The sequence below is a fragment of the Bison bison genome, unplaced genomic scaffold (genome assembly GCF_000754665.1).
Source record: "Bison bison bison isolate TAMUID 2011002044 unplaced genomic scaffold, Bison_UMD1.0 scf7180017864036, whole genome shotgun sequence".
In the NCBI taxonomy this organism is placed as follows: Eukaryota; Metazoa; Chordata; class Mammalia; order Artiodactyla; family Bovidae; genus Bison; species Bison bison.
Genome location: NW_011494608.1, coordinates 481,880 through 508,661, shown reverse-complemented (window position 1 = coordinate 508,661; position 26,782 = coordinate 481,880). Strand labels below are relative to the sequence as shown.

General features: G+C 34.4%; 1 protein-coding gene across 1 annotated transcript in view; it reads right to left on the bottom strand.

Annotated features, from left to right (window-relative positions):
* PHF20L1 (PHD finger protein 20-like 1) overlaps nucleotides 1–26,782 on the bottom strand; it is a 73,848-nt gene that overhangs the window by 22,883 nt on the left and 24,183 nt on the right. The window contains exons 7-14 of the mRNA XM_010834772.1: nucleotides 23,955–24,168; nucleotides 23,246–23,371; nucleotides 17,643–17,725; nucleotides 13,880–14,132; nucleotides 11,602–11,790; nucleotides 11,124–11,321; nucleotides 4,374–4,430; nucleotides 3,061–3,168 (exon numbers count right to left, since the gene is read on the bottom strand). Coding sequence (XP_010833074.1) covers nucleotides 3,061–3,168; nucleotides 4,374–4,430; nucleotides 11,124–11,321; nucleotides 11,602–11,790; nucleotides 13,880–14,132; nucleotides 17,643–17,725; nucleotides 23,246–23,371; nucleotides 23,955–24,168 — 1,228 coding nt within the window. The remainder of the gene's footprint in view (nucleotides 1–3,060; nucleotides 3,169–4,373; nucleotides 4,431–11,123; nucleotides 11,322–11,601; nucleotides 11,791–13,879; nucleotides 14,133–17,642; nucleotides 17,726–23,245; nucleotides 23,372–23,954; nucleotides 24,169–26,782) is intronic.

Genomic DNA, 26,782 nt, shown 5'->3' with positions numbered 1-26,782 from the left:
ATCTGGGGTCAACTCTACTCTCATCAGAAAAACATCACGGCTTCCCCATGGTGGCTGTGCCGCTATCTGCACCTCCTCAGCACTTCTGGTACCATTCACCTCATACTCTCTGCCAATACAGCAGAGGGGAAATAGATTTCACTAGGTTCTAAAAGTTACATTAGGCAGCTTCACCTAAGAGTGTGCATTGTCTTGTATAATCACTTTCAGGTTTCCACTTCTGTGAAATACCTATTAAACTCCTTCATCCATTTTCCTACTGGGTTTTCTTTCTCTTTTTGATCTGTAAGGGCTTGAAATACATTCTGAATACTAATACTCTGTCAGGTATTTATGTTATCATTATTTTCTTATGGTTTGTGTTGTTTTTTCACTCTCTCCATAATGCTTTTGATGAACCAAAGTTCATTTAAGTCTAGTCACATTTTCAACCTTTTCTTTTGGGTTAGCATTTTTCATTTTCAAATCTCTGCCCAAAAAGCACAAGGATGACTTTCTATACTTTCGAAGTTCTATAGTTTTGTCTTTCACGTAGGAAGTCTCATCAATATCAGTCTGATTGTTGTACATGGTATAAGGTTGGAGCCCAGTTTTATTGTCACTATATGCATTATAAATTATTCTAATACCAATTACTTACCTACCAAACTAAGATGTCAGCTTTGAATAAACTAAGTTTTGAAATACGTATGATCTGCTTTGGATTATTCTGTTCTTAACGTATTCTATTCCTTCAAAATACCTCCCGGCTTTGATAACTGAGTAGTAACTCTCCTTATTCTTCTTCAAGAGTGACTATCTCATTCTTGGCTCTTTACTCTTCCATGTTAAGTTCAGAATCAGCAATGAATCTATAGATTTATTTCAAGCGGCACCTTTTCAACAGTAATCTACTACCCCATGAATATGAATCATTTCCCCATTATTTAGGCTTTCTTTATGTTTTTAAGTAAAGTTTTACACTCTGCTATTCAAAGTTTTTTTTTTTTAATATAAGTACACAGGAATTCATCAAATGGTTTTTCTACATTTATTGAAACTATGTTACTGTGGTGAATTTCATTAATTCATTTTCTAATGTCAAACCAACTTTGCATTCCAATCCTATATGGTCCTATTTTTAAACATCCTGCTAGATTTAATTCCCTGTGTTTTGCCTCTTTGTCCACAAATAAGAACAGCCTGTGACTGCCCTTTCCCATACTGTTCTCTTCTGATTTTGAGAGCAAAGCTATTTAAACCAATTAAAATAAATTTTGGGGCTTCCCAGGTGGTTCAGCGGTAAAGAACCCACTTGCCAATGCAGAAGACCTGGGTTCAATCCCTGGATCGGGAAGACCTCCTAAAGGAAGAAATGGCAACCCACTCCAATATTCTTGCCTGGGAAATCCTATGGACAGAGGAGCTTGGTGGGCTACAGTCCATGCATGGGGTCCCAAGAGAGTTGGATACAACTGAGCGCCTAAACAACAATAATAACAAACTGAATTTGGAGTTGTATGAGTTTCCCAGAGCTGCCCCCAACAAATTACCACAAAACTGGTGGACAGAAACAACAGAAGTTTATTCTCTCAGTTCTAGGGGCCAGAAGTCTAAAATTAGGTGTCATCATTTAATTTTGGCATTTTTCATTTTTTGCTACTTTTTTTTTTAGTTCCTTAATTTCTGTTCATATGTTTATCATTCATGTTCACTTCTACTTTTTCTGGGCTTAATCTTTTCTAACCTCTTAAGCTGGAGGCTTAGTTGACTTTGAGCCTTCTTTTCTTTTGTAAGCATGTATGGCAATATTCTTCTCACAAGTGCAATCTTAACTACATTTTCAAGTTACATGTATAATATTTTCATCACCTGCCAGGTTCTTAACATCTTATTTTCCCTTTGGCATTGTCTTTCATCCATGAATTATTTAAAAATATTCTGCTTGATTTCTAAACATATGGGGCTTTTTGTCTTCTCAATAGTGATTTTAAGATAACTCTACAGGCAATAATACTGGAGTTGGCAGCCATTCCCTTCTCCAGGGGATCTTCCCAACCCAGGGATCAAACCTGGGTCTGCTGCATTACAGGGAGACTCTTCACTGTCTGAGCCACCAGGAAAACCCTTAAAATATGTTGAGGTTTGCTTAAAGTTGCATCCCATGGTCCATTTTAATAAATGTCTGAGTCTATTTGAAAAAGCTGTCTACTCTGCAGCTGCTGAGTTCAGTGTCCTGGACAGGTCTGTTGGATCAACTATGCAGCTACCATCTTTCTTATCCTTACAGACACTTCTGGGTTTTGTGAATTTATTAATCACTAAGAAAGATATGATGATGTTATTCAGTGATAAAACTTAGAAAGATGTAAAGTGAACTCAACCTTTATCACTATATGGTAACCTCCTATCTCTAAGAATGATTTTTGCTTTAATGACTATTTATTATGGTAACTTCCTATCTCTAAGAATGATTTTTGCTTTAATGACTATTTAGTGACAAGCTATTGTTAGAAAAATCATTTGTTTTTTCTCCAAGCTTTTCTAAAATTATTTTCTCTCACTTCTGGAAAGCTAATTCAAAGGACTTTAAATTCGAGATTGACAGAAATTCCTTCACAGTACACAGAGGGGTCCTTGTTCAGGGTACCTAGTCCACCATAACGCTGGCAATGAAAGACTCTAGTCATTGCAAGGACTAATTTACAGACCACTTAACTTACTGACTGTAGCTAAACAGGCAAGATAAAGGAAGGTTACTAGACGAACTGCTCAGCTCTCAAGAACATGGGAATACTATCCTACCTCCACTTTGTAAAAGAGGATAGCTAAAAGAACCTTAGATATTAAAAAATGGGAATCACCATTTTAGCGTACAGGCAGCCTTCTGTATCCACAGGTTTTCCAACTGTGGATTTAGCCAACTGCAGATCAGTTTTTATTTCCACAGATCTATGCAGAGCCCACAAGTATCAAAGGCTGACTATACCATGCCATTTGATACAAGAAACTGGAGCATCTGTGGATTTTGGTAACTGCCGGGAACTAATACCCCAGATACTGAGGAAGGACTGTACTTACCATGCTGCTTAGATTTCTTTTTCTTTTTCTTCTTCTTCTTCTGCTTTGGTTTGTAGTGATCTTTGTCCCTCTTCTCTTTTCTTTCTTTATCCTTTTCTTTTCTCTTACCTAAATGACAAAAAGTGAGTCAGTTAGTAATCATGACTGATCCCGAGTTGTTCCCTTGGGTTAACCTAAAAGCAGCATTTATGGTTTAATCAGCTATTCCAGTCACCTGCCCAGAGTGGATGGATTCAATTAAACTGTTCCTGTCATGAGTCTGGAACTCCTGATTAGCTTACTGGGCTATAAGAGGGAATCTTCATTAGCAGTGTTGAGAAATCCCAACTCCTGACACCTTAAAGTTAACACAGACAGTAGTTAAAATTCTTAAATGAGTAATGTAACTCAGTTTCCTGATGTGGCAAGAAATATACTCCACAATTTAAGAAAAACTTCACCGAGGAGACTCAGCATTTCCATACAAAATTTAACAAGAAAATGTATTAGAAGATTAAAAAGACTTGAACTTTTTTCTTTGGGAAAAATATTAAAAAAAACTAAGTCAAATCCACAAATAATTCCTTCAGTCTTTCAATAGTTTCCACGTATATAAGAATGAAGATAAAAAGCACAAAGAAGTAAAAATTTAACTCATTAAACTAATTTTTTTCTTAAAAATTTTAAAATATTTCTTTTTTCCCAATCATATGCACTTTAAAGAAAATGTACAGATGTTAAAACAGTATCCTAGAATACTTTATTTAAAACTAACTCATCACACATATTCAACTATTGTCCAACTCAGAAAGGTTTAGCCCACAGCTTATCAACCACACTGAACCAACTTTGAGTAACTCAAGCTCCAGGGAGCTAATTTGTAGAATATATTATCCATTATTCCAAAACTTATAGTCATGACAGCACAGAAGACAGAAAAGACAGCAGAAAATTTAGTATCTTTTTATAAAGAAAGTAAAAAAAAAAAGAAAAAAGGCTGGGAAAAAAAGGCTATTTTATTTTACCATCCATTCTCTAAGGATCAACAATATTAAATGGCACCATATTTTTAAACAGTCATAATTTCAAAGATGTTCAAAAACATCAAGTTCTCAGAGAAAGCCTTAAGGTTCCTTGACAAAAAATACACATACTACTACAAGACATGTATTAGGAAACAACATATTTGGAGGTGAATAAACTAATAAACACTAAAACAGAGGATCACTTACACCTACAGGAGCACTAACAGGTAAAAAGTAAGGGATAGACTACGTCCTCCCACTGCCAAGCCATCTACAGTCTTTTGCTTAAAGATTACTTTCTGTTCATACCAAATGCAGTTGAGCTTTTTTCTTCCAATTTCACTTTTTTTTCCATTTTCGATATTCCTGCAGGTTTAGGGGAAAAATATTTAAGTTTAGTCAGAAAAGGTTAAGAGTATGAGACAATGTTTTAAATTACAATTGCTCACAAAACTCTACCCAAGACTCTTTTCCCATAAAGGTCTACATTATTGCCTCAACTAGTAACAAAGAAGTGGCATTTCTTACTTCAAAGAAATAAGGATGATGTTTGGTCCTTCACACTATTCAGATTAGATTCCTAGTTCCACCATCTATTAGCTGCACAGTCTCGAGGAAATCATTTAATCTCTCTGTGCTTCAGTTTCCTTATCTGCCAAATAGGAACAAGAGTATCTACCTACTGCTGTTATCAGCACTACGTGAGTCAAAATATATAAAATGATTAGTGTCTGATAAATAATGAGTGGTTTTTTTAACTTTTCTCCTTTATGGTGGAGTAATTTGAGAGTGCACCATTTCTAAAAATAGCATAAATGTGGGTCTAAACATAAAAAAATGTTAGGGTTAATGCACTAGGCCATCAGTTCAACTCTGGCACCACAGCCTTTGGCAACCCAGGAGATGTTGGAATGCACTCCAGCAGTAGGTCCATGTAACATTTCTGCTCCTGTGACAATTATGACAAAATGCTATTCCTGTCATCCAAATGAAATATCAAATTTCATATTAAATTATACTGGTTTTCAACAATCTGCATAAATTTTTTAAACTAATATTTAACCTCTGTTGCCTAGAACAAATGGAATACCTCTGAACTCCATCGAATGTGTTATGAGGTAATGAGAAAAGCCAAAACAGAATTATTCTATAAATCATTTTTGGTCTTTATCCAAATGTAAGATATAAAGGCTTATTAACACATAAAAAATATTCAACTTAATGGCACTTAGGTATTATTATCCAATAGTCCAAAATACATTCTTAAACCAATAGTACACCTCAATAACTGTGTTGCTGTTTAGACACACTAAACCAAGCTTCTCAACTCATATTCAGCTATTCCCAATGCTAATATCTTATCTGTGTCTAGGGTTAATCTAAGAAAAAGACTCTAGCACACTTAAATACAATTTCAGTCTATTAAATTATGCTCTAATATCACCATTTATGAGTTCTTTGACTTTTAAATCACTCCAATAAAGTATCAAAAAAGCTAGCATTTGATTCACCTTACTGCAAATAATTTACATAAATTAAATAAAACACAACAAAAATATAAAAATACCACTCAGCTTGAACTAAATGTTAATGAGGTTAATAATTTATTCAAATTCAATAAAAATATTGGTAATCTCCCTGATAAAAAGATTTCTTATGACCAAAAAATGAAAAGAACATCAAAGAGAAATGAGATTAAACTTCCTTATTATCAAGACTGTTGAACAAATGCCTCATTTCCTTTCACTAATCACTGCTTACTAACAATGACTGCATACCATGACATTTTCAAAAATTTAATGCGGCATTCTTGACAATGACAAGGCATTTACGACAGAAACAATAAGAGATTTGCATTCTAAATCTTAAGTGATGGTAGAGATACACCAGAAGCAGCCCTTGACCATGATTTTTGCCCCCGTAGGGCCCTAATCTCTGGGAGCACTGAGTCTCCAGTGTGAAAGGTGGAAAACGTCCAGAATCCCCTGCGTGCAAGCTAAGCCATTTCAGTCACGTCTGACTCTTTGCGACCCCATAGACAGTAGCACGCAGGCTCCTCTGTCCATGGAATTCTCCAGAGAGGAATACTGGAGTGGGCTGGCGTTTCCTACTCCAGGGGATCTTCCTGACCCAGGGATCAAACCTGCGTCTCTTATGTCTCCTGAACTGGCAGGCGGGTTCTCTGCCACTAGCGCCACCCGCATGTTGTGCCTGGGTGCTCAGTCACTCATCATGTCAACTCTCTACAGCCCTATGGACACAGACCTCCAGGTGCCTTTTTGTCCATGGGTTTCTCCAGGCAAGAATACTGGAGTGGATTGCCATGCCCTTCTCCAAGGGTTCTTCCAGACCCGGGAATCAAACCTGTGACTCCTGCGTCTCCTGTGTAGCAGGCAGGTTCTTTACCCACTGAGTCACCTGGGAAGCACCTGGGGTGATTCAAATGAAAGAACTGCCTTTCAGGGACGCCTTTTCTGGCTGGAATGTGTGGGATCCCTCAGGCACTTGGTAAACAAACAACATGGTCTTGACCCTCAGCTCTGGAACACAGGTCAGCATAGCAGAACATATACAGAAATTATAATATCAGAGTGCTTTCAGGAGGATCCGCTCTAGACTGTTTTCACATGTTCTGGCGGGTCCCAAACCTTTATATTTCTTTTTTTTTTAATTGGAGGAAAACTGCATTTCAACAATATGTTGGTTTCTATATTTCTTAACTATTAAATTTCAAAAGTAAAACTAGGGAACTGAGAAAAGCTTGTCAACATTTAAACAAGGATATTAAAGTAAATATTCCTATAGGCAATAATGACAGGACTTTTAAAAACATTCATGCACAAATAGATTTAAAAATAGATCTATTTAAGAATTCCACAAAAGAACAAATGTCATTTTACGAGACATTCTCTACATTGTCTTTATTTCACCATGCACCAGAATTTGGGAACCAAAATACTAGGTTATTAGTTAAAAGAATAGTGATTTGTAACTAAATTTAATCAACAGACCTTTTTCAAACAAAATACTATATAATGGACAATATATATTACAACCCCACCCCCTAGCCCTGGCCAAACAAAAAACACGATAAAAAACAAATGGAGCTGGTGCACTGGGATGACCCAGAGGGATGGTATGGGGAGGGAGGTGGGAGGGGGGTTCAGGATTGGGAACACGTGTATACCCATGGCAGATTCATGTTGATGTATGGCAAAACCAATACAATATTGTAAAGTAATTAGCCTTTAATTAAAATAAATAAATTTAAATTTTAAAAAATAATAAAAATTAAAAAATAAAAAAAAACAAATGGAGCTGTTCATATTAAAGCAAGAGAGACAGATCTCTGAGCCATATCTGCTTTCATGTCACAGAAAGCCCCATAATGCAGATGGTTTCTTCAGTGTGTTAAATATCTGATTTTTCTGGCAATAAAAAAAGAGGCTATCCCTGAGACTCTCCATGGAAACCCCAGGCTTTGAATAAACCATGAACATTTGGTGTGGGGGTGGAAGTAGATTAAGGAGTCTCTGGTTGTGGTTTGGTTTGGTTTTGTACAATTCTGGAAAAAAAAAAATTGAAAGCCACTCTAAAACAAAAAGGCTTTCAAAAAATAAATGTGAAGTTGGTGTAAGATGATGGACTAACCACCAAACATTTAAGATGCCTGCACAGCACCGGGCACAGGCGACTCAGCCACAAGTCAGTCTGATTGTTGGCCCATCCTTTCATACATTGAGCTTCCAGATTTAAACTCCTTAAAGAAGTGAAGTGAAGTCGCTCAGTCGTGTCCGACTCTTTGCGACCCCGTGGACTGTAGCCCACCAGGCTCTTCCATCCATGGGATTCTCCAGGCAAGAATACAAGAGGTTAGAGTAATTCAGTAATTGTCATACAGACATCCAGGAGATAAATAAGAAAACCAGCCAACATTCCCAGTTAGCAACAGAACTAATAATAATAGAATTAAGACTCTATCCTTACCTAAAACTGATGGACTCTGTTAGATAAAGCATTCTGAAAATAAAATAAAAACAACGGCACCAAGTTTTACAAGGGCACCAATGACTGTTTTTGTTGTAATGTGGGCAGCAATGTATTCTTAATCTTGTTTAGTCATATTGCACGCATGCTTCCCAGTAGAAGAACGTAGAGGATTAGTGCAAGTTCATTATCTCTACTAGAAAAATAACTAAAAGCAAGTGTTAACCTATTGAGAATAGGTGTATATAATAACTGTATAATCTGCATAGTATTATCAGTTCTTTATCTTGACTGCTAAACTCAGCAGTGAGAACATAATCTCCCACAAGAAAAACTAAAACTCTGTTAAACTATTCCACAGTTAAGGACTAATATCCTCAGTCATTCTAAATACTTCAAGAATTTCAATTTGAAAAAAACACCCCCAAAAATGTCTTTGATACAAGCTCTGGGAAATAATGTTTTCTACAGAAGTTTTAAAATTCAACAGTAACAAAACTTACTTTTATAATTAAGATGGAAATGAACCAAGTAAACATTAAAAAAAAAAAGATGAAACAAAACAAAAACTCTTGGTACTTTGACTTCAGATGGAAGAAAACTCGGAGTACAGAGAGAAGGCCTACAAACACTGCAAACCATTTTCTAGAGTAGCTAACAAAAATGTCAAGAGAAAAAAAGCACGCAGACCACTGAGAATTTCCATGCAAGTCAGACAGGTTCACCAAGTTTTAATCAAAAGGTGTCCGATCAGAACACAACTTGAATTCTATTATTTCCCTCAAAAAATAAAAAATTAAAAGAGGTTAAGAGAAACAATCCCTCCCAAGCCCACATTCAAATGCATTCAAATATGTTGTGACTGTGTTCAACCCTAATAAACAAGATTTTCAGTTAATTAACATTTAAAACCATACATTTCCTTGATTTAAGCAATTAAAGTTGCCAGTCATCACCATACTTAAAATGGTCGTCACTCTTCAACGAATTTACAAATTCATCACATTATAAAACCAACTCCTCTCTACCTTTCACTTTCCCAAAACACTACCTTGCTACTTGGACTTTCTCAAATAGTTATTTCTAACACTTAAATGGGGGAAAAAAAATCATGCCTTCCCTGTACCCCAGTGCATCTTAACCATTACGAGAAACAAGAACCACACTTCAATGATAATTAACTGTATCTCCACAAATATGCTAGAAATTCTGGAAACAACAATAACAACACTAGGCTAGCACTCTGATTAAACACAAAATCACTGGAATCATGGATTTCCATGCACAATCACTACTTTGACATTTTAGGATACATCATCCAGCTAGCATAACTTAGTTATAACATACTATTTACACTGGTCTATCTTTCAGTCTTGTTACTATTAGAAAAAAATACATATATAAACCAAAATACAAATATTTTCAAATGCACAACTATAAATAATCTCCCCAATGAATATATATTTTAACTTGAACATATTTTTATATATTCAGTACAGCAACAAATTCCATATCGTCAAGGCACTCTTAAGAACTTTACTTCTTGAGGAAAAGTATCTTAAAGGTTAAGGGTAATTCAGAACTCTTGTGAAAACAGGGGAAAGAAAAATCAATTATCCACAGATGGAAGGGGCTTTTAGAAAGTGTCCAAAGACAATGGATAAGATTTGGGAAATGACAAAAAATGTTTCAAAGCCTACATATCTCCAAATTTGGGCATCAGTTTTTTAAAAAATCAAGATATGGAAACACTATTGCATATAAAATAACTTTAATCTTTTTTTATTAATGGACTTGTAGAACACTGTATACTTACTGTTAGTTACATTTTTACTTTCAAAGAAGGAATAAGAAGGTAACAGCAGTAATGTAAAAAGCATGTTTCTTTAAGTTACTTCATTTTATTTTAATATCCACCAACGGCCACCAGAAAAGAGCAAGCTCTATGCTTCACCCAAAGATTTGATAAAATGACTTCAGAGAAGACGCTATTAAAATCAATTATCCCCAATGCTCTTTGGCTGCAAATCAAAAACAGTTTTATGTTTTTTTCCCATTTCAGAACTGACTCAGTTCAGATCTCCTTCATCCATCTAATTCTAAATTAGTAACTTAGTGGAAAGGTATTAGTATTTGCCTTTATTTTTGAATTGCACATACTCTATGCTTGAGGTTAAAATCCTATAAAATTCCAAATAAAAGGATGTAAACATATAATGGAAATACAAATTAATATTCTGTCACATTAAAACACCAATTTGATAAGACACCTCAGAAAGGTTTCAAATTATTACAACAAGTATCATAAAATAATCAAAAAATGTCTTATAGAGTATGGTTGGTTTTACACATGAAACTCCCAAAATAACATTATAATCAATTATGGTTAAATTTGGGAGATTCTGCTCCAAAATATGGATCTATATTTAAGTTAAAGGTATATCATTAACTTAAGCTAAGTGTTTCTTAAACATTAAGTTCTATTACAAACACTGGAAAAGACCCCAATGCTGGGAGAGATTGAAGGCAGGAGGAGAAGGAGGCGACAGAGGATGAGACGGGTGGATGGTATCACCGACTCAATGGACAGGAATTTCAGCAAACTCCAGGAGATGGTGAAGGACAGGGAAGACTGGAGTGCTGCAGTCCATAGGGTCATAAAGAGTTGGACACGACGTAGCGACTTAACAACATTCAGTAACTTATGCCAAGTGTTTCTCTAATTCTATTACACTTCTTAAACCTATAAAGTACTGATCCTGTTAAGTATTTTCTGGCTTCAAAACCAAGAACTTCTGTGATTATATTTAACTCTAGTAATTCCTACTTAGTAGAAACGGGATATAAGAAAAAAGTAGGGAGAAGCAAGTAAAGTGACAAAATAACAATTATGTCCAGGAAAAATGGTAGAAAATGGTCACACAAAATGACTTTAAGCCCCATCTTCCACAGCTGTTACATAAAACATTTATGAAGAGGAACAACGTATTAAAAAATGTAATTTATACATGAAACTGGTTTTACCATATAAATGCAAGCCTAGCTAACTTTGTAAAAATGAATCTCTTTTACCTGAGGCTGCTGGAGCTCCTCTTGCATCAGTCACTGCTTTGGAAGAAAGATTTGTAAGCATCTGTGTATCTTCCTTTTCTGCTCTGAGGCATTCATTATGATAAGAGGGATCTGGGGCTAGCGGTGTTGTGACTTCCGAACCACGACTTAAGTCAAGAGGGAGACAGGGTCCCAATGACAAATGTGCAACGTCAGGTACTACACAGAATAAAGAACGCAATATGTTAACAGAGGTACACTGTCTCAGTTAATATCAGTGTGGATTAAAATGCTACATAAGTTAAACAGTGCCTGGCAATCAACAAAGAAGGCACTGAACGAACATTTGTAGAATCAAATGAAGTGCTTATCTACAAAGTCCAGAGATCTTAAGAAGGAAAAAAGCAGAAATCTCTTAATATTTTAATAATCTTTATCTCTTAAGCGTTTTCTTTGTCTTCTTTTATGTTTGGATCTATAGGAAATCAATATACATTACCCTCTGGTCCTGAAGACTCTTGCTGATTTTGAGAACTGATGGAGAATACTTTCCCATCAGTGGCTGGAGAGGGAGGAGAAACCTTTTCTACAGAATCATCAGGCATGGGCAAGGTGGCTAAACGCTGCGATCTTCTTCTCCGCTCACTATGCTTGAAAGGTCTAGGGGGGTTCACAGGCTGTGGAGGACCTAGAAAAAGATCTTCAATGTTCACGAAGCAGATACATGCCGGGATCATCTTATCATATTTAAGGAGAAAAAACGGGAAAAATGATTCAAATTCTGCCCTCTGATGTTGTTAAGGTATCCACAAGGAACAGCACATGTTCCAAAAGGAATCAAAGGCAAAAGCTGCCCTCATTCACAAGGGTTAATCAAAACTTTTCAAATCTAAAGCCTACTAGAACCAAAAGAAAATAACATGGAACATTCACTTCAGGTAGTTTCCCATGGAAAAGACTACAGTTTATTCTCTAATTGCAGATCGTTGTTAGTTGCCATTCTTCCTTTGGGAAAATTATCTCTGTATAGCCAAAGATTTCTTAAAAAAAAAAAATATATATATATATATATTCCTTTTGCTATATTACAAATCTAGAATCTCTAAGGGAAAAAAAAGACAGGGGCATAGGTAACAAAATTCTGACATGCATTGTAGAGTTAGTGCTTTACTTGCTAAAGTAAAACTAATGTAAATAATTTTATCCCACCCTCATTCCCCCAAATGGATTTTTGTAAACATATGTTTGGGCCTGATTCATTAAAAAAAAAAAATAAACTGAACACAAATAACTTTAAGTACTCACTATGGGCAAAAAATGAGAATTTTTTAAAAATATGACAGTTCTTACCCTCATGTGTTTTTTGTTTTGTTTGGAAAAACTAACTCACTGAGTCACTTGAGCATCTTCTAGCTATATATTACACAAAAGCTTAGAAATTCTTTATGATCTTTCATTTTCTTTCTACACAGCACATAAACATTTTGATTATTTAGAACAGGCAGGACTACATAAGCCAATATATTTATGTTAATTTAGAAGGAGAAAATAAGCGAGGTCTAAAAAAGTTGATGCTTTGGGTATTTAAAAGTACTTTTACAAAAATCAAAATGAAAAAGACATGGTGATAACTGAAAGAAAAGGATAAAATTCATTGTGTTTATAATACTAAAATATAAAACAATTCAAAATAAAATACATATCAATGTCATCTGACATTTTAGTGACTACTAATGACATTATTTAATGATAAATGCCATAAAGAAGTAAAGCTTAGGATGAAACAACTGAGTTTTTCTGTTCCCATCCTTTCATTTATTAAACAGAACCAAATCAAAACAAAAAAGTACCAAAACCTAATCGAAAAATGAAAAATACAGTTGAGCAAAAAAATACAGCAACTGAATGGAAGAGAAATTTAATATATTTGACTGATAGAAGTCTTCTCAATGCCACCATTTTTAGTTGCTGTAGAAGATATGATATGGAGGAGTTCATAGGGAAAACTGTCATATTCATTTAATAATCAGGTTACTAATTCATTTGCTGTTACAAACAACAAAATTATCTTTTACCCAGTGAATTTAGGTAATTATTTTTCATTATCTCTAACTTAGAATACTAAAATATGAGAAACATAGGGTCAACACAAGTCTTGTCTTAAATATATCCAAACCCATGTTGAAAGGTTATGTTTAAAAGACTAAATAAATGCTTCAAAGATTAGCGGTATTGAAACAGTAAAATCTTTAAAAATAAGATCAAGGAAGCAGTTTTCTTCTTTCATTAGTAAAATTAATCTGAAGTCTGTGCTCTAAATCTTAGAAGAACTGAATAAAATGTATTGGGGGTGGGGTATAGACAAGTGGGAACAATGACTAAATTGATCCGTAAGAGTAGTCTTAGGAGTTCAGGAAAATATCCACATATCCACCATGGGTCTTTCTGTATCCCATAATTTTTTTTTTTTTTGTAATGAATCAGGCCTCTAACTGTGTTGGATCATTAGTTGAGGAGAGTCAAACTACAGTGGAATTATGGTTACTAAATGCTGACGTTTCTTAACCAGTAGTATAGTCACTGTCCCTCTGTACAATACATCAGTCAGAAATGTATATGGATTTTGCCCCTGAGAGAGTTTCAAGCCTTCCCTGTCATATCCACTTAAGTTTGAATTTTTAAAATGCAACTTCATAAAAATACAATATAACTACAACCAAACTGTTTTTAATGTATCTTATAGGATAAGTAACTATTTTTTAAAAATCTGTGCTCACTAGTTTTATTTATCATTGAAGAAGAAAGCTGAGATACAAGCGTCAAATCCTCGACTTGTATTAATTCTGGGGAAAGTGGTGATTTAGGGGGTTTTATACACCCAGAAGAATCTCCAGATTCATGTTTGCATTTCTTGCTGCGAGCCTTCCCTGAAGACAAAGTTGAGGATAACAGTGCAGGTTTCTGAGTGTTGGCAGAACTGCTAATGTCAGCTTCATTTTTTTTCTGACTTTGAGGTTTAGGTGAAATCGCCTGAATAAATAATAAAAAATTGATATTTTTATTTTGGTTTCTTCATTTTTGTTCTTGTTTTCTATTTTTGATTGTTAAGCAACTTTAGTATCCAAAAACATTGTTAAGCAACATATAACATTTCTATTACAAATGAAAAACCAAAAAGAACCCCACAAATTATTAACTAAAAGTTGAATAGGCTGTCTTTAAAGGGATGCTGTCGACCTGTCTAAACTGGGGTTTGTTTTTAATGTATTATTTATAATATTCTCAGAATATAAAATGTTACCTTACTGGACAAATATGTTTGGTGTTAAGTTAAAACATACCTCTTTGGAAATCATAATTACCAATGACAATAATAATTAGGTAAATAAACAAATTTCTGTTTTAGAGCATTAAAGGAATACATGTAAGCTTCTGATTTTCAGATTAAAAAAAAATAATACTGTCTTTGAGTTCAATGCAGAGGTTTAAGTAGACAATTTCCCTTTAAAGAAAGATCTCAACAGGAAAACAATGACCAAATTAACGAAACATTATCTTTAACTCATTTTAGTGCTGAAAGCTAGAGTTTCATAAGCATAATGCATCATGAAATCGAAGCCACCAGCAATAGAGAGTTAAAAGACTAAAAAACAATACAAAACAAGCAACAACAGAAAAAAAAAAAAAAACAAGGAGTAAAACCAAGTGTAAGTTAAAAACATTGGATTTAAAAACAAAATACGTCGCATTCTTAGATGAGAGTTTTTACCTTCTTCCTGCCAACTGATACTTTTAAAAAAAAATTAGAACTTTGTCAGTTCTTTCATAAAGAATACCTTAATTCATTTGGCAGTAAAATGTCCTACATTTGTAAAATTATACGTGAATGTGTCCAAAGACTACAGAGAACAGCCACATCAGATGGACTTGCCCTCTACGGTGTTGGAATGCCTATACTGTATCTCTTTTTGACATATGTATCTGAGAGCAAAGTATGAGATACACTTAAAAAAAAAACAACAAAAAAACCCTATACTAAGATAGGCCTCTATAAAGAATCAAACTGCTAGCTCTATGAACAACATGCTGGTCCCCAAGAAACCTTTTTTACTTCCCTATCTTTTGTGAGGGATGACTAACAGGTCTGCAGGCTGCAGTTTTCTGGAATATGAAAGGTCACTGTCTGGGAACCAAATAGCTTTCTGTTCCCTGAAAATCCAAGGCGTTCATTTTTGGTAGAAAAACAGCGAATATCTGGTATTAAGCAGGGCACCTTTGACTGTGCTACAGATGGCATGTTAGACATACCACATTAAAAGGTGGGTGTCAAGCATCTCATTTACTCAACTGTCATCATTTATATTCTTGAATTTACTCATTACACATGTGTATAAGTGTAGATTCATCACTTGAAAAAAAAAAACTCCATATATAGAAAGGATTCCTAAGCTTATTATAAAAAGTGTTGCCAGAAAAGTAATTAGAGCCATTACTTGTAAATAAACAATTTTATTGTTCATCTTCACATATGTGAGACATCACTACAGCATCCATTACTCTCAAGTTACAAAGTTATAAAACAAGATTTTAATACTTAAATTAATATCTTGATAAGGTGCTTAACTTCTAAACAAGGACAAATTAACATTCTTTAAAACTTACTGAATTATGCATCTAATGCAGGTTTTATCCAAAAGTAAAATATAACATAACAATTCCCTAATACAATTAAGTAATCTATAATTAATAATCTGAGAACTGGGGTTCAAGACCACAGAGTTTGAACTTTCTTAAAGTAAATAAATAAATTCCTTAGCACAGTAAGTTTGGGCCTTAGGCCTGTTATATAAATCTATGTCGTGAGTGAAATTATTTTACTCATTAGGGCAACATAGGTTAGTGACAATACCTCTTCTTCAAGTCATACCAACTGAGATGTAATTAAGAATTTTATAACTCGGCTTTTTAACTCTGAAGCAGGGCAAACAGTATAAGAATTAAGAGTTTGGTTACAAAACAGTTCACATTGAAATCATCCTGAATGACAAAAAAGGGGGCAACAGTATTATGTTCTTAAAAATCTAAAATAATTTACAAAATTTTCATTATTAATCGCTGGTCTCTTTGTTACAAAACTGGCAAGGACTCTCAAAATTTTCTTAATTATGTGAATAAAAACAGCCGAGTTACTCAATTTTTCTCCTTTTTAAGCTCAATTTCAAAATGTTGTTTTCTATACTTGTCTCTGAAAAGGGCACTGCCCTCTACACTAACTTCCACACATAATAATTTTCACAATCACATTCATCTCAGTAGGATTGTGCATAATGAAAGATTGACATTGTAATGAATTTTCCAGAAACATTTTATTACCCAAGTCCCTGACTTATTGCATTCTGAGAATACCATAAACAGTGGTGAAAATACAAAATATTGTTATATCTGGGACGTTGAATATAATAATACACAGTAAAAAAAAGTCATTTAAAATTTGGTTGATATACTGACAATAACGGCAAAGACTTAACCGTTTGATGACCACAGAAAATCAGAAGGCATGATTCACTGACATATTAATCAATTTAAAAGATCACTGATTTAATACAACATTAATGGAGGCACCAAACAATGCACTATTATCAAATCAGGCCTAAAATAACCCTGAAAAACTCAATACAATATCAATTAAATTTGGACTGTTTTTTAAAACGCATATGGAGAAGACCAAAAGGTACTCATTTTAAAGTCTTCTTTATTAGGCTACTAATAAAGAAAATTAAAATAATACAAAAAGGATATAGTAAAACTACATTAAGGCTCAGATTTTAAAACAGGAGAACCAAGGAAATCCAGTTATGGCTATTACTGTGTTCTTATAGTCTTACAGTGCCCCAAAAGGTAAGCCCTTAGAGAATGGAAAAGCATGCACAGTCCATTATATACAGGTATTGTGGGAATCTGAAGGTAGCCAAGGCAAAATCTAGCAACTGCAACCTTCATTTTCAAATTCCTCTATTAGGTGGTTTAAAGACAGACCCTTAATAGCTTTTTAAATTATTTTTGTAGTTATTAAAATATACATCCTAGCAAAAATGTATGGCTCATTGATCAATTCATAAAACACATAGTCAGTCTAACAACACCAATTGTTACAATATAAAAGAAACTTCTTACAAAAGAAGCTTTATAAGATGTCAAAAAACCCTGTTTTAACTCACAAATGAAAAGTATTTGTGTACGGGTCTTTTCGTAAGCTAGTCAAAGGTGATCCAGCTGGAAGCCTGTATGCACCCTGGGAGGCCCGTCTCCTGGCTTTTCACCATTGGGAGACAAAGGCTTTAATGCTAGCCTACTGAAAATAAACACTAAGTATGTAGTTTATCTGCATACCCTGGAGAAGGCAGAGTTAAAAATGTATCACCCATTATTTTCCTATCCCCATATCTGATCAAAAGGGTGATTTCAATTATGTGGATACTATAGCTCCGTGATAACTCCAGCGGGGAACCTTGAAAACAATCAAATGCTACCGTTTCATACCTGCTCCAGCATTGGAGCCGTTTCATTGTAGTCTTCCTTTTTTTCAGCACCATCCACCCCAACAGCTTTGGATGCCAACAAACCTTGAGGAAAATCGTACAGAAATTGCTTATTAGAAAAGATATTGGCTTTCACATGAATTCTCCAAAATTTTAGCCGCTGAATCCCCTATACTTTTTTTATAGGAAGTATACTCTCAGACGGTTGTCAAATAGACAAACATCTTTAATAATGACTCAAAGGGCTAAATCAGAACTTGAGAGTAGCTAACATAACAGTCTTCAAAATAAAAGTTACCTTAAAATATCCTTTAAAAAAAAAATCACACACATACACATTTATTCTGTACAAATTTAAATTTCTATGGATTAATATCCAAAAATCTAAGACTGCTTAAATCATTAATACCTTAGGCTTTGTCCATACAACTGAAATAAGATATGGAAGTAATATTAAGATTAAGAAATCCTTTCAAACATCAAGAATATAAAATGATTGTTGTTGTTATATTATTAGCTTTTTATATACTCCCAATTTTTTATTTCACTTGGATTCTTTAACCTAAGCTTCACAAGTATGTTTCTATACCCAGTTGTACCCGATCACTTACAAAAGTGGTGAGAACATGGATGGATTCCTTTTATGTTAATGGAAAAAGAGTATAGATCCTGCCTACATTTGGACTTCATATGATAGCCTCATTATACAATTGATGAAATAAACTGGGAGTTCCAGTTTTTTCCCATGTATACCTTTAATTTTCAATTTTAGAAGACAGAATATTTATCCAGAGTATAGTTAACATTAAGAGACACTAAAACCTGGCTTTAATTTAGAAATTAAAGGCATTTACTCAGTCAAGAGTCTTTGGTAAACACCAGATAGGTGCCCTCAATGGAGGCAAATTTATTAACATAACCCTTGTACACATTTATTTGTTATGGCCACCACACACATAAAAGGTCACCCAAAACCATTTCTGCATCACTTCAAAAGTCAGGCACACAAAACTCTGGCTTCAAAGGAAGTACGTTTAACAATCAACAACTTAACAATAAATTTACTTCAGCAATTATACTACTTGTAGTATTAAAGCTATCTATCCCAGGGACAGGGGAGCCTGGTGGGCTGCCGTCTATGGGGTCACACAGAGTCGGACACGACTGAAGTGACTTAGCAGCAGCAGCAGCATACCATTTTTAACAGGAGGAAAAAAGGGCCCCAAAATGCCACATAACTTTGAGTTATCCCTGTGCCAACGCCCCTTGACTCTTTCAGGTAACAATCTCTAAGATGTTAAGTAATGTAGGTAGAAATTCAAATATTAAAATTGCATTCTCAAGGTAACAGTAGAATCAAGTGTTCAATCAGGCAAAAAGCACCTTTCTATTGTTAGATAATGAAGCCGAATATCTATCACTCAGAATTGTAATTCAAAATAGGAAACGCTGAGTATAAAATAATGATTTTGATACAGCAATGACTGGTATTAAAACTGCTATTGGTGCAGTTTGACATAATCCATATTGTTCAAGTCCCATACAGTTTTAAGTGTATATTCAAATGAAGGGAAAAAGACTCAATGTATAAGTAGTTTCATAAAAATAGCTTATATATCATAAATTCAATTCTATCTGTATTAAAGTAACTTCTGAACACATTTTTAGATGACTAAAAAAGATGTAAGCACAGAATTTATTTAACAAAACTGCATTCACTGGGTATTTCTTCTCTAGCTAATATTTTTTACATTAACTACTACTGAAAGTAAAACAAAAAATAATTAGGAAAATTAGCTTCTTCTTTTGTAGGGAATTGAGTAGAGGCCCTACTTCTATGGGTATTCAAGGAGAACAAATATTTGCTATTCAATCTACTGACTATACTTTTTTTGTTTCCCTTCATAAAGGTGGTGGAAATACTTTCAAATCACATAATAGATAAAATAGATCACAAACTAAAATTAAAACTTAAGTACTAGAAGTTTAAAAGAAACAAAATAATTTAGTCTTACTAACTGAATTTACATTTGGATATTACAGACCCAAATAATTAAAAGCAATTCTCACTTAATGGTTTGTGAAAGGAAAATAAAGCTTTGTAATGTTCTTATAAAAGCAATGGGGCATTTAATAAAAACTACTTAAAATTAGGTTAGAAGATGTAATACTTGGTAGCCAATTAATTCTAAAGCTTCAAATATGATCAATAAAAAGGCTTTCATACTTTACATGCAAACCATCTTATACAAGAGTTATCAAATATACACAAGGGACAAGAAACTTTTAAATGCCCTTGAGGAAGACGCTGACTACTGCTGCCTTAAGAAGCAGTCTAAAGTCTGTCATCATGACCAACTAACATTCTGGGGAGAAATGCAATAACCTTCCAAAATGACATGAATTGGAGGGAAATAAAAACAGAATTGATTTTTAGTTATTTGCAAATATGTATTAATTATCAATATATTACTAACAAGTCATCATCCAAATAAGATATCTATGCCTGGAGAATCCCAGGGACGGGAAGCCTGGTGGGCTGCCGTCTATGGGTCCCACAGAGTCGGACATGACTGAAGCGACTTAGCTTAGCATAGAGTAAATATCTTAACAGAATGCATTATGCAGTTTCAAGAAATTATTTATCAGGTAGAAGTAGAATACAGATTTTTATGAGTCCCATCTACAAAGTGATACTTTCTCAATATCCTACTTCAGCTCTAAAGTACACAGTTGGTCTCTCACTGCCAATAGGAACCAACAGAACAGAGACAAAGCATCTTAGAATGGTAACGGGGAGGAAAGAAAGAACAGAGCAGTTAAATTCACGCTCTGCTTTTCGGTCAGGGATTCCAAAATACAATATTATTGTTGAGATTAAGAATCAAACATCCTGAATATTATTATCAATAACATTACTGGCCAATTCAAACCTCTGAATTTTAAAATTATATTTTACATTTCTTAAGCTGTACAAATGTATCTAAACTGGCTTAAGGTCTAGAAACTCCTAGAACTATTACACACATGCCACGCACCAACTGCTAATGTTTCTTCTTTTACTCTCTACCAATATGTATTTTAAAATCTACTCAAATTTGCTTGCAGTTCGCTTGCAATTCTGTCCCAAAGTATAAACTCCTGAGCATCTTTGTAACATTGTTTTTTCTAAATCAGCATGCACAAAGTATGTAATTATCAATAAGTTTATGACATAATGAAAACTAAGATTCTGGAAGAATATATATACACATACACACACAAACACACATACTCTCTGCAACAATAATTTCCATGTCTACTTATTTAAAAATTTTGAAGCCATCCTATACCATTCCCTATATAGAAATCAGATTTGGAATCTCTGTAGGGTGTATATATGGTTAAGAAACAGAGAGTGAATAAATACATGAACTAAATTTATCCAGCAGCTGGTTCACTTATTTGCTGTAAGAACTACTTAAAAAATAAATTAAAAAGTGTGGTAGGGAAATAGAGCAGTCTGAGATGCTGCCATGTTACCCGGCTATTTCTCTCATCAGTAGATGGACAAAAAGACACATATAAGTGAGCTTGATAAATTTAAAATATACCATAATTCCATAACAAAACTGCTACTTCCTATTAGTTCTCATCTCTCTTTTATGGTCTACAAACAAAATTTACTGTACAGAGGCAAGCCTGCGTCTCAATCATCAGAAACAATCTTAAAACATCTATTATCTTTTTGCATGATACAGTTGTAACATGAAATCAGAAGTAGACTGAGATGAAAAACTATTAAATTAACACATAACTTGACTAAATAAAGGGAAAAGATCAGAACAGCTTCACACTTGTAAAACTTATGCCTTTCTACTGCTGCCAGAACTATTACTTGTTGATTTAAGATTCCCAAGAGGAAGTGAAAAGTTCCCCCACTACTATCTTTTCAAGGCCATCGGAGATACTGCATCACTGTGAATTAAGCTGCTTTCTTACTTTACTTCTTTAAACAGTGAACTTGAATTTCTTAGTAAATACACATGTTAAGTGTATACTGACTGAAACTAAAAGTATCCAGATTTTAGGGAAAAACACGATGCTGGTAAGCTGACAGCTGAGCCATCAATGTCACTTCCATCTTCCTTGATCTTGGCTCTCCCAATAAGGCGTTTCAATCTGGGTATCAACAGCAGTGAGAAGTACTATCCCACAGGACACAGCTCTGGGTCCCATTATTCTAAGACAAAACTGGGGTCTCAAGCTGCCAGCATAATAATCACTAGAATAACATTCATTAGCTTTCTCCAACATTAATAGTTTCTAAGGAAAAGGTGGAATGGAAATGGGTAGATTGATTTGAAATATTTCCTGTCCTGGGGCCAAATATATCCCTTATCAGAGAAAGGCACAAAAGTGATATTAACAAATGGAAAGATTAAATACTCTCACCTGTTGAAACCAATTATAATTACTTAGATGAGTGGGCTTACACTCTTTAGATAATGGTCAAAATGTTTAATTTACATTTATTCTTGGATCTGATGATGAAACCAACTTTTTCAAATTATTTAAAAGAATGTCAACGAAGATTTACATAGCTTCATTAGGCCAAAGGGACTAAAATCATTATCCTTAAAATTAAGAGCATGTGACTGATTATTAATTAAAATATTTTAGCAGCCCCTTCATAATATATGTGCTTCCCTGGTGCCTCTGGCAGTAAAGAATCTGCCTACAATGTGGGAGACCCCAGTTTGACCCCCTGGATTGGGAAGATCTCCTAGAGAAGGGAACGGCTACCCACTCCAGTATTCTTGCCTGGATTTCATGGACAGACGAGCCTGGCGAGCTACAGTCCATGGGGTCACAAAGAATCAGATATGACTGAGCCACTAACACTTTATAATAGAACACGCAAAAAATTAAATATATTAACAATCTCTTTTAAAGATTAGAATCATTAGGCCTTGGATGTATGGGACTTAAATATGACTGGTCCCTTCTTCTGTGAACACTAACCAGGCTGGAATTTCCTGTGTTTTTCATCATTCTAGTATTCTACTTCCTAAACTACAACACGGCAGAGAGAAATAAGCCCAAATTCTAGAGACCAACCTGAAGGTTAGGATAGAAATTTTAAAAAGTTACAGAAGTATTTTTATATTGGGAATTAACAGATTCAGGAGCTGAATTCAAGTCAGTACTTTTCTTTCCGATGATCCCTAATGAGACCAGTCAAGAATAAGAATGTTTGTATAATATTTAGAACCTTGGACAGTATGTCTCCACAAGTTGACAAAAGCAGATGATTCAATTTTTATAGAACTAATCCTGCCACCAAAGTGATTTTAAAACTATGGAATTTTACAATATATGACCCCGTGCATCCTCACAACATCCCTGTGAGGTAGGCAGAAGACAGGTGATACTGTTTCCATTTCACGAGAGAAAAAACCCATGGTGTCCAAAGGTGATGACCTTAAAGAAACAAAGCAACTGTTTTTCTTATTAATCAGTTAGCTACATTAAACCAAAAGATATATTTTCCTTTATTAAAAACAAACTACTATAAAATCAAACCCTCCATTCCCCCCCACAAAAAGAATCATTGTAGTTTACCAGTAATCTTGTTAAGCCGAGCTCTCTTTGCCTGAAATGAGTTGCCTTGATTATTTTTCCTCTTGTTTGTTAATGTGCTCTCTGGCTGTGGAAAGACCATCTTTGGAACGTTCTCTACATGAAGTCCTACTTTTAATAGAATACATATATGAGAGTTTATCTAGAATCCAAAGTTAAAACACATGAATTATTTTAAGTAGCAGAACACTAAGATAAGCTTTGCACTTAAGTGTTTTTAATCTAGTGCTTAGACACAGAACTTTAAAAGACACAAATTTCTCCAGACAAATGTATTAGGGGAAAAAAAAAAAACAAAAAACTAACTACTAAAGGCAGTTGTGCTTCGGGAATGACTTACTGCTTTTTCTGTATTATATATTGAAATACATGCAAAAGCATTTTAAAAGTTAAAGAAAACAAAACAAAAAATCCCACACAAAAAGAATCTCAATACCCACTACCAAGAAGTTAAATTTCAAAATCACAACTCATTTCTATTTCAGAATACTGAGGGTATCCATTGTCAAGTACCCGTATTAGACCATTAACCTTCAGAGCTGATAGAAAAGTTAACCGTCATTATGATGCTAGGGAAAAAAGCCCAATAATTCAACTGTATGTTCAAACTACAGGTAGCCAAAAGATCTGAAAATTCACTATGTGAGTTTACCACTGCCATGGGGAGTGAACATAAAAACATATTTTGTACCAAAAGTTTCACTAGATGTAGGCAGATCTTCCTTCTTCTCAACTTCTGGTGTGGTTATAGAAGTTGAAGTTTCTTCCTTTTTTGAAGGTACTTTAAACCATTTTCTTTCATCTTTCTCTTTATCTTTATTGCTGTTAGCGCTGGTTCGAGGTTTGTTCCCTGTTTTATTCTTGGCTGCAGCTGCAGCAGCTGCTTTGACTAAAGCTATCCAATCCTCCAAAGGAAAAACACAAAACATGTGAAGCATTAAAAACTTAATTAAAATTACACTAATGAATAAAAAACATGTATCATATTTTCAAAGCTACTTTCACAGGCACACAAATATGAAAATCAGATTAACTACATTTACAAGGTAGATCATCAATGTGTTAGATTATCAAATTTAATAATCTAATCAGTTATATGACCTCACATAAAATGGGAAAATACTTAATTTTATATTGATATTCAATAACAAATATCTTTTGATGGAATAAAATTTAAAATATAAGAAAACCTATGATAAATGTGGAAATATCTCATGACATTCTACCTTAGTACTTTAGGGTTTAAATGTCTGTTTCTTTTCTGTGATGCAACATATTACAAAAATAATATGAAAAAAATGCTTATGTTTCAATTCTGCAAATATTAAAAGAAATGTACAGTCAGTCAGCATTATCTTTGGGTTCTGCATCCAGGGATTCAACCAACTGCAAAACAAAAATACTTAGGGGAAAAAAATTTCCAAAGTTTCAAAGTGTAGAACTTGAATTTGCCATGCTCCGGCCACTATGTACATAGCTTTTACATTGTGGTAGGCGCTATAGGTAACCCAGAGATGATTTGGGAGGATGTGAGCAGGTTATATGCAATATGATGCCATTTTATACAAGAGACTTGAGCATCTACAGATTTTGGTATCCATGAGGGTCCTGGAAACAATTCCCTGCAGATAATGAGAAACGACTGTGTTCCCACAGAGCAAATGACTACTCTTCATTAGGAAGAAAGTATCACTCAAAGTAAGGTCAATTTCACAAAGGTCAAAGTATGATTTTATTATTTTTCAAAGTTTTTAAAGTTTGCCTAACAATTAATCACAAGAGCTTGCCATATTACCAGTAAAGGAAAAAAAAAGCTACTTGACCAAGGTAAAGTATACACTGTCAGACTCTAGTTTAATTTCCCTCCCTTTACAACTTTCTGAATCTGTATTAGCTGTCATTCTTCTGAGATGCAAATATTTATGTTCCTGTGTTGAGGTTTTTTTTAGTTTGTGACTAAATAATTTCTACTCTTTTACTTTGAACTAAAAACACGTATTCTTAGTCCAAGCAACTAAAAACAATTTCACAACATCAACTATATGTTAATTCATGGGTTGTATTAACAAACACAGGCCATTAAGCAAATCAAGTTGATGGCTGTTCAGTACTGAGAATATATGATAAAGACAACAAGCCATTAAAGGGAAACAAACAAAATAAAAGCCTCTCTCTCCCCCATGACTGAAATGAACTGAAAACACCATGCGATTGCACCTAACACATTCCCACTGACCAATTTCCTATTGAATACCCTATTGATGTGCCAGGAAACATGCTAAGTTGATAGAAGATGCTAGCTGAAAACCTCAGGAACCCACTGGCCTGGAGTGACCACATTTTTGCTCCTGCCTGGAAGACACCCAATATGTAACTTCCCCATATTTTAAACAATGTCCCCAAATGTCTTATTAGAAAGCAAATTATGACAAGGTTGTGAAACAAAATTTTATATCTCTAGTTTGTAAAAACAAACTAACAAAGAAAACCAGATACACCAGTACTATCCAGCCCAAGTTTTACTCAGAACCACCTCTTTAGTCCTTCCCATAAGGAACTGACAGGCAGATAAAATTAACTATAAGACAATGTAACAGGACAGACAGTAGAGAATAAACAAAACACAGGCTTCTGGGGAAATGATAGATGATTTGAACCCTGAAAGAGGAATCTGCTGGGAAAAAAGTCAAAGAAAGAGAAATGGACTCTCCAAGCAAAAGGAAAACCATTAAACAAAGGCAAAGTGTATACAAATAGAAAAGAGAGGTTTAAGGTCAAGGAGCAATCTGGGTGACTTAAGTATTATGGCTAAGTTGAGCCTTGAGACTAACATTTAAGTAGAAGGAAAAAAACACCACCAACGCAAATGACTTATAGAGCTCCATCAACAAAGCAGAAAGAAAAAACAAGATTATATACAACAGACAAGCAAAGCAAAGTGCTAAATTCAGTCTTACTAAGAACAGGGCATTTAATTCTAGGTTTTGCACTGTGGGGAAATCTTTAAGTTGTTAAGAGAAAAGACAAAAGATGCTAAGGGCAAAAATTCCATGCCCAAATGTTTTCTCTCTCCAATAAAAAGAAAAATAGAAGAGATTAATGTTGTACTCTTCAAAAGTGAAATCAGATAAAACAGTTCTTGATCATAGGACATGTTAATCATGGGGATCACTGTAGTTGTGTGAGTAAAGAATTCTTCAATTATTTCATGCTTCCATTTTTTAACTGGAAAGATTCAATATCAAAAATAACTGGTGTGCTCCTTCCATGAATGAGAACTAAAGATGAGAACACAGAGCACTGTACTAGAATGAACACTGCCTGAAATCAGGTATGAGTTCAGAGCTGCTCCGCACACTATGGTTGAGTGAAATTTTAGGTGAGTTGCTGAATTCTCTCAGTTCTGAATTCCTCAACGGTGAAATAGAAATACCAGCTATACCTATGTCAAATGATTTGCTATGAGAATCCAATACAGCAATGTATTAAAAAAAAGTTCTAACAATAGTAAAGGACCTT